Source organism: Mastomys coucha, unplaced genomic scaffold (assembly GCF_008632895.1).
Source record: "Mastomys coucha isolate ucsf_1 unplaced genomic scaffold, UCSF_Mcou_1 pScaffold3, whole genome shotgun sequence".
Taxonomy (NCBI): Eukaryota; Metazoa; Chordata; class Mammalia; order Rodentia; family Muridae; genus Mastomys; species Mastomys coucha.
The window spans coordinates 62,026,422-62,034,699 of record NW_022196909.1 but is presented as its reverse complement, the minus strand read 5'-3'; the positions used below and the strand labels follow the sequence as shown (position 1 = coordinate 62,034,699).

The following is an 8,278-nucleotide window of genomic DNA, read 5'->3' as shown; positions in this document are numbered from 1 at the left end:
ACTTAGGGCGGGTGCTTAACTCTCTTCTCAGCACCTTCGCGAGCAGTTCATAACCATCTGTAAACTCCAGTTTCGTGGGAACCACTGCCCTCTTGTGGTCTCCTCGGGCACTACATGCACGTGTATACATCCATCTATAATTTTAAATCACTGCAAACGCTGACTGTAGTAGCCTCTACTTGCCTTCCCTGTGCTGAGAAAGCAGACACAGGAGGGGTTTGGGGCTTCCTGGCCAGCCAGCTTACCGTAGTTGGTGAGCTCTAGGTAATGAGATGGTGTCACAGAAACAGGCTGGCCATGCCCTAGGGACTGACACCTGAGGTCAATCTCAGGCCTCCAAATGCAGATAAGTGTACCCTCCATGCATGAACACATGATTGCAAACCACACACACACACACACACACACACACACACACACGCGTGTGTGTGCATTATGTGATTTAGCTGCTGGTGCCATTGGAAGGATTTGTTTCATGTGATGCCCATGACTTAAAGCATGGAGAAGGCTCAGTAGTTAATTAAGAGTACTTACTGGGGGCTAGAGAGATGGCTCAGCGGTTAAGAGCACTGATTGCTCTTCCAGAGGTCCTGAGTTCAAATCCCAGCAACCACATAGGGGCTCACAATCATGTGTAATGAGATTGGATGCTCCCTTCGGCTGTGTCTGAAAACAGCTACAGTGTATTTGCATATAATAAGTAAATAAATCTTGCCCTGGCTGTCCTGGAACTCACTCTGTAGAACAGGCTGGCCTCGAACTCAGAAATCCACCTATGCCTTCTAAGTGCTGGGATTAAAAGCGTGCATGACCACTGGCTGGCTAATAAGTAAATCTTAAAAAAAAAAAAAAAGAGTACTTACTGGTCTATCTGAGGACTGGTGTTTGGATCCCACCCACATGGGGCAGCTGGAAAATATGTGTAACTAGGTCTAATGTGTCTGATACTCCCTTCTGGCCTCCACAGGTACCTACAGAACTACACACACACACACACACACACATTTAATCTTAAGAAAAGAGTTGAAAGTGCTTTTGCAACTACCCACTCTCTTCGCAGTCAGCATGCCGCCCCCCAGCATCCAGCACAGGGAAGAACTGAGTGGCCTCCATCTGAAGGACTGTGCTAAGAAAGCTCTGGGACATCTCACTCCCATGTATTGAGAGCAGCAGGGCTTCTATCGGGTTTGTAAAAGCATGTCCTTTTGCTGCAGAGCCTTGTCCTAAAAAGCACAGAGAAAGCCCAGACTGTGTGCCAGTGACCTTTGGTCCTCAGGAAGATGTAGGAAGCCAATGAGAAGAAGGAAGGGACAAATGATGGGGGTAGGGGGAGGCAAGAGGGATGGAGAGGAAGTCAGCTGAGTGGAATTGTGGCCTCACTCTGAGGGGCTCAAGGATGGAAAGGGCACTGTATATGTGGGTCACAGGTCCTCCCATACAGGGCTCCTTACCCCATTCTTGTCGAAGGCTCGGAACATGCCCTCCACATACTGGGTGGCCTCTTCATTGCCCGTGACCTTGAAGAAGCGCTTGAACTCGTGCATGAAGAGCGTCCCACTGGGACACTCCACGACAAACTTCTTGTACCACTCCTGCAGCTCTGCCACATCCATCTCCCCGGCCGCCTCCGCCTCCTCCCAGCTCAACTGCTGTCCCATCCCGGCTTTTAGAAACAGACAGAGCCAGGCTCCTTGCCTCCTCCAAGTCCTCTGCTGACCTTACGGTCCTCTCTCCTGGCTCTGAGCAGCTCTTTCATTGTCTCAGGGACACTGAACTTGATTGGTAGTGAAGGGACCTCCAGAAGGGGGGACAGGGCCCCCGCCAGCTTAGCCACGTAAAGACCTTTAGGAGATTCCCTGGAAGGTCTGACCTCCAGACGGCTAAGCTTTCTCAGCCTCACCCCTCCACAGGCAGGCTATGAGGGTAAGAGCCTTGGAGGCGGGCTCCCTGTCCATCAGTGTCTGCAGCTTCTTTACAGACCACGCCTGAATCTTGAGGTTTTCATTTTCCAGCTTAGAGGACAGATGCTTGGCTCCAGCCCTTCACTCCAGTCCTGAAGTGACTGCTCCCATTCACTCCCAAGCACTAACACAGGAGCAAGACCCAGGAGTGTGGCCTAAAGCACCTTTGAGGGCTCTTACGTTAAAGGCCACATGAACTTGTCTTAGCAGCGGTTACATAGTCATTAGGTTAACCAAGCACATGTTTATTATATGCTGAATCAACTACATATTCATTGCTCATGACTATAATCCCAACACTGGAGAAGCAGGGGGTGGTTGTCTCGAGTTCAAAACCATTCTGGGCTGCCCTGGTTGACACAGGAGGACACCCCTACCCCTACCTCATTAATAACAGAAACAACCAAACTATATATTTATGCTACCTTTTAGATTTTATTTATTTCTTGAGACAGGTTCTCACATTGTAGCTCTGGCTGACCTTGAACTCACTATGTAGACCAGAACAACCTTGAACTCAGAGATCTACCTGCCTCTGCTTCTAAAATGCTGGGATTAAAGATGTTTGCTACCATGTGTGGCTGGATCTTATTTTTAATTTATGTAAAGAAATGTATGTATGTATATGTGTGTGCACGTGTTACATGTGTGTGCATGTGTATGTGTGTATGTGTATTACATGTGTGCAGTACTCATAGAGGCCAGAAGAGGGTGTCAGGTCCCCTAGACTGGAGTTCTATTCATTGTGAGTCACCACATGGGTGCTGGAAACTGAATCTGGGTCCTCTGCAAGAACAACAAGTGTTTTTTTTTTTGTTTTTTTTTTAATCACTGAGCCATCTTCCCAACATTTGTGCTTATTTTATTTTTAAAAAGATTTTTTACTATTTTAAAGTTATGTGTGTGTGTGTGTGTGTGTGTGTGTGTGTGTGTGTGTGTGTGTGGTGAAGGTTGTGCTGATATGAATGCAGTGCTCACTAAGTCCAGAAAAGGGCGGTAGATACCTTGGAGCTGGAGTCACAGGCAGTTGTGAGCCACCCAACATGGATGCTAGTATTAGAACTCAGGTCTATAAGAGCAGAAAAAGCTCCTAACCACTGAGCCATCTCTCCAGTCCACTAGAACCTATGTTTGTTTGTTTTTGTTTTTTTGTTTGTTTTTGTTTTTGTTTTTTCGACACAGGGTTTCTCTGTGTAGCCTTGGCTGTCCTGGAACTCACTCTGTAGATCAGGCTGGTCTTGAACTCAGAAATTTGCCTGCCTCTGCCTCCCAAGTGCTGGGATTAAAGGTGTGGGCCACCACTGCCTGGCTGTTTGTTTGTTTTTTAAGCCATGTGTGGAAGTGCACACTTGTGAGCCTGTCTTAGGGATGCTCATTTTGGAATTGTAGAGGAACTGCTCAGGCCTGACTTCATGTCTCAATGATCTTTGTCACCTGACACCCCAATTCCTTTCAATCTCACCATTAGTCTCCATGTAGGGCCTCTACTTCCACCGGCATCCTTTCCAGGTCTAGAGACGTTTTCTCCCACATCCCACATTTCCCAGCTTCAGTGAGTTTACAACTGCCTGTGATTCCAGTTTCAGGGCATCCAATGCCCTCTTCTGGCTTCTTCAGGCACCTGCATCCACATGATGCACATATAGTCACCTGTATCACACAAGGCAGTGGTAGTGTGCTCGCCTTTAATCCCAGCACTTGGGAGGCAGAGGCGGGTGGATTTCTGAGTTCGAGGCTAGCCTGGTCTACAGAGTGAGTTCCAGGACAGCCAGGGCTACACAGAGAAACCCTGTTTTGGAAAACAAAACAAAACAAACAAACAAACAAACACCCCAAAAACCAAAACAAAAAGAATGTAAATGTCTGTCCCTTTGAAGCCAGTCTCGCTTTGTTTTACTTTTACTCATCCCTGTCCTTCCACAGTGATGTCACCGTTCACAGGTATCATTTCCATGATTGCCAAGTGAATGACTGGCCCTGCCCATACCAGCTCAGGAGTCCTTGGCTTCCTCCGTTGTTTTTTGTTCGCTTAGCTAATTACTTTGTGTCTGTGTGAGTACAAGCACACAAATACCATGGCGTGTGTGTAGGGGTCAGAGGGCATTTGCGGGAGTTATCCTCTCCTGTTATCTTGTTGACTTAGGGTGTCTCTTATTTTTGCTGCTCTGTTTCCCGTTCCTGCGAATTTCTAGAAGACTCTCTCCTGTCTTCCCATCTCCTGGTGCCGGGAATGCAGATGCCTACCACCGCAGCCAGCTTCAACTCAGAACATTGGGCTTGTGGCAACCATCCCTTTTGAGCACGGCCACCTTCCCCATTCACCTGTGGTCCCAACAGCAGCAGTCTCTGGGAATTTGTAGTGCATGGAATTTCTCAGGCGTCCACTCCCAGTAAGCTGGCTCAGGAAGCTTGGGTGGAGCCCAGTGCTATTCCAGAAAGCCCTGCAGGGCTCCCAAACACACTGTGGAGTTCGGAAAGTATGGGGCTCCCCCATCCTCCCTCTACTGTTTGAAACTCTCCTTCCATTCATTTACACTAACTCCTCCCCTCCAGTAATTCCCCAACCGATGAGGCTCGTTCTCCTCTGTCAGCTCAGCATTCCTGCAGCTTCTCCCCTGGAGCTTTGTCCTCTCTGTCACTCTTTCCATGTAACACTCACCTGGCCAGGTCAGGCCTCACTGAAGCTGTCACCTCCCCGTGTGCTTACCCGCCCACCCCCCACCCCCCCACGCCTGCACCTAGGAAGCTGAGAGTTACTGGAGTGGGCGATCACAATGCTGTATGTATCCCATCTCCCCCATGTTTGCTTCCCCCACCGAAGTCCCACTCTCCCATGGTGACTCTGCAGTGCACTCCACCTCACACCCTCCACTCATCCCCAGGGACCTCACCCCTGCCTCAGTTTGGGTGTGTCTGCACAGGAAGCTGTGGGAAGCTGAGGGACCGAAGTGGACAGGGGTGGGGGTGTTGGGGAGGCTAGAGAGCGCACAAGGCTCCAACGTATAAATGGGAGGCTGTGGGAGGCAAGAGAGCCACGGGATCTGAGTCATCTTTGGAGTACAATGCTCTGAGTATGCTGGCTCATGCTTGCAATCTCAGCCCTTAGGAAGCTTAGGCACGAGAGAGCTGGGATTCCAGGCCAGCCTGGGCTACATAGCAAGAATTTGCCTCAAAGGAAAAAGAAATTAGCAGGGGCTGGAAAGATGGCTCAGTGGTTAAGACCTCTTGCTGCTCTTACAGAGGACCCTGGTTCAATTCCTGGCACCCACGTAGTAGCTCATGTCCACCTATGATTTCAATTCCAGGGAGTCCAACACTCTCTTCTGGCCAGCACCAGCATTGCATGCATGCAGTGCATACACATATATGGAGGCAAATTCTCAAGCATAAAAAATAAACTTTTAAAAAGTAATTGTAAGAAGAAGCAAATTGTGGGCCTATAATCCCAGCCACTCAGGAGGCATGGACAGAAAAGTAAATGCTCCAGGCCTCTGAGAGAGGGGAGCGGGAGAGAGAGACAGACAAGAGAGAGAGAGAGAGAGAGAGAGACAGAGAGAGAGAGAGAGACAGAGAGACAGAGAGACAGAGAGAGAGAGACAGAGAGAGAGAGACAGAGAGAGAGAGACAGAGAGAGACAGAGAGACAGAGAGAGACAGAGAGGGAGGGAGGGAGGGAGGGAGGGAGAGACAGAGACAGAGACAGAGACAGAGACAGAGACAGAGACAGAGCAGGCTTAACTCAGCAATGAGCTCTTCCTAGCCTGTGTGAGGTCCTGGGTTCAATCTCCAGTATCCAGGAGGAAGGGAAAAGAAAAATAGATTCTATGAATGAAATACAACTTGTAGTCTCTGGCAGAGAAACCACAAATCGGTTGGGTTTTCAAGAGGGCCGGTTGCCCATGACCTGCCCTATAAATACCGCTGACCTACTGAGGCATAAATATATCATTTTAAAGAGGATTAAGAATCCATAGTGGGGAAGCATAGCTTGGGGTGTGTAACAATAGTAAGGGCTTACAGACTGCAGAACTTACCATGGAGCAGGGCATTTGCCGAGAGCCCTGGGGACTGCAGGCAGCCAGCTGTGCCCATGTACACGGAGATAGGAGATACTGAGCGCACTGACACAGCTGGGCCTAGCTGAAGTTTTTTTTTTTTTTTTTTTTTTTTTTTTGGTTTTTCGAGACAGGGTTTCTCTGTGTAGCCCTGGCTGTCCTGGAACTCACTCTGTAGACCAGGCTGGCCTCGAACTCAGAAATCCACCTGCCTCTGCCTCCCAAGTGCTGGGATTAAAGGCGTACACCACCATCGCCAGGCCTAGCTGAAGTCTTAGCAGTTTGCATGTTACTGTCCTGCCTTGCTGGGGCCCTAACACTGTGATGTCCCCTCTCCTGGGCTGCGCCAGCGGTGGGCCCACCAGAGCCATGTGTACTCTGCTCCCTTTGTTGACATTGTTATCCTTAGGACGCCTCCCCCAATCGAGCTTTTCTTAATGAGGAAAAGGAATTGAAAGAAGGGAACAGGGAAGAAGGCTTGAATATACTGAAATGAACAAGCACGTTTGAGTTCTTCAACTTCTAACTTTATTGTAAAAATAAAGTTAGGTTTTATATATGAGTATGTATAACGTTCATGCCACTGCACATGTGTGGAGGGCAGAGGACAACTTTTAGGAGTTCTTTTCTTCCACCAGGAAGTACTGGGGATTGAACTCAGGTTACCAGGCTTGGTGGCAAGCACCTTTACCTGCTGAACCATCTTGCTGGCCCAATAGAGTAGGGGTTTTCTTATTTTGTTTTTAAGACAAGGTCTTACTTTGTAGCTGATACTATGTGTGTGTGTGTGTGTGTGTGTGTGTGTGTGTGTGTAGGCATGTGTACAACTAAGTGTGGAGGTCAGAACAAACTCAAGTCAGGCTGAAGTGGCAAGTGCCTTCACTTGCTGCGACATCTTCTTGCCCCCGCCCCACCTTTTATTTTTTGAGGCAGGGTCTCTCTATGTAGGCTGTCTTGGAATTCACTAAGCAAATCAGATAGGCTTAGAACAAGAGACCCGCCTGCCCGCCTCTCATGTGCTTGGCTACAGCTTCCTTTTGTGAGTCGTTTAACTGTAGCTCAGGCTACCCCAGTCCTCTTGCCTCAACCTCCCCAGTGCTGGGTTTGCAGGTATGAACCCCTACACTTGGCTCACAGCCCCTTTAGGTCCTGGATTTGCCCCTGCCACTCACCTGAACTTAAACCCACCATTTTTTGGCCCTGGGTTTATCTTTCAACTGAGTGACCAAGTGGAGAGGGTCCAGCAGTTCTAGCCTCGGCTCTCTGGAGTAAGAGTTAATAACACATCTGCTGTATTATTGAAAGGAGTAAGTCAGATAACGTGCGTATGTCGCCCCGTGAGAGACAGGGCAAAGCGCAGAGTCTATTGTGGGCGTGCTATGTGTTCCATCTGAAGCAAACCTCCCAGCCATGCTCCAGGGTAGTCTCTCTCCCTGTCTTCTGGGTGGTTCTTACCACAGCACACAAACAGCACATCACTGCCCCGGAGGCACTGCTGCCAGCTGATCTACTCAGCAAGTGTCTGCGTGAGCTGCTTTGTCTACACTGTAATGGGTAGGTAGTTCCCCACATCCCACTCAAGCACTCCCCTGCTGTGGCAGGGTTAAGCATCTCACCTAGGCTAGTCTTGAACTGCTGGCAATCTTCCTACCTCAGCTTTTTACTATGGCTTGTTTATTTACATCACTCCTTTGAAAGGACAGAAACATGACATGGGACTAGCTTAATCTTAGCAGATCTGTAGGTAAACCAGCGACTTTAAACTAACATGATTATCATTAATATGGAAAAGTATGCGTCACACAAGAGAAACCAACAGCATACTGGAAGACCACACCCTAACAAAACAACCTTACCTCCTACCCCCCTCCGCCTTTCAGGAGACATTACCTTGGTTATGTCAGCAGGCAAAACCAGGCAAGCTTTATGGAGCCTGAAGGCTCACACCTGGCATCCCAGCTCTTCTGAGGGTGAGGCAGGACTACAAGTTCAAGGCCAGCTTGGGTTAATGGTGTAACCCTGTCTTAAAGGGATGGTTTGACAGGTAAGGGCTCATACTACTCTGTCAGAGAACTGTCTTCTGCTCCCAGCACCCACACCAGGCTGTTCATGCCAACTTCAAGAGATATGGCACCTTGTGTATACCCATGCATAGATACAGAATTAAAAACAAATAAATCTTTAAAAACAGATAGTTTTTGCTTCATGTACAGTGGTGTCTTTATCTTAAAATGAGATTTTTTTTTTTTTTTTTTTTTTTTTT

At 48.5% G+C, this 8,278-nt stretch overlaps 1 protein-coding gene across 1 annotated transcript in view; it reads right to left on the bottom strand.

Annotated features, from left to right (window-relative positions):
* Positions 1-1,755, bottom strand: part of Guca1b (guanylate cyclase activator 1B) — a 9,133-nt gene extending 7,378 nt beyond the window's left edge. The window contains exon 1 of the mRNA XM_031347237.1: positions 1,452-1,755. Within this exon, the coding sequence (XP_031203097.1) occupies positions 1,452-1,658 (207 nt within the window). The 5' untranslated portion in view covers positions 1,659-1,755. The remainder of the gene's footprint in view (positions 1-1,451) is intronic.
* Between the last annotated feature and the right edge of the window lie 6,523 nt (positions 1,756-8,278).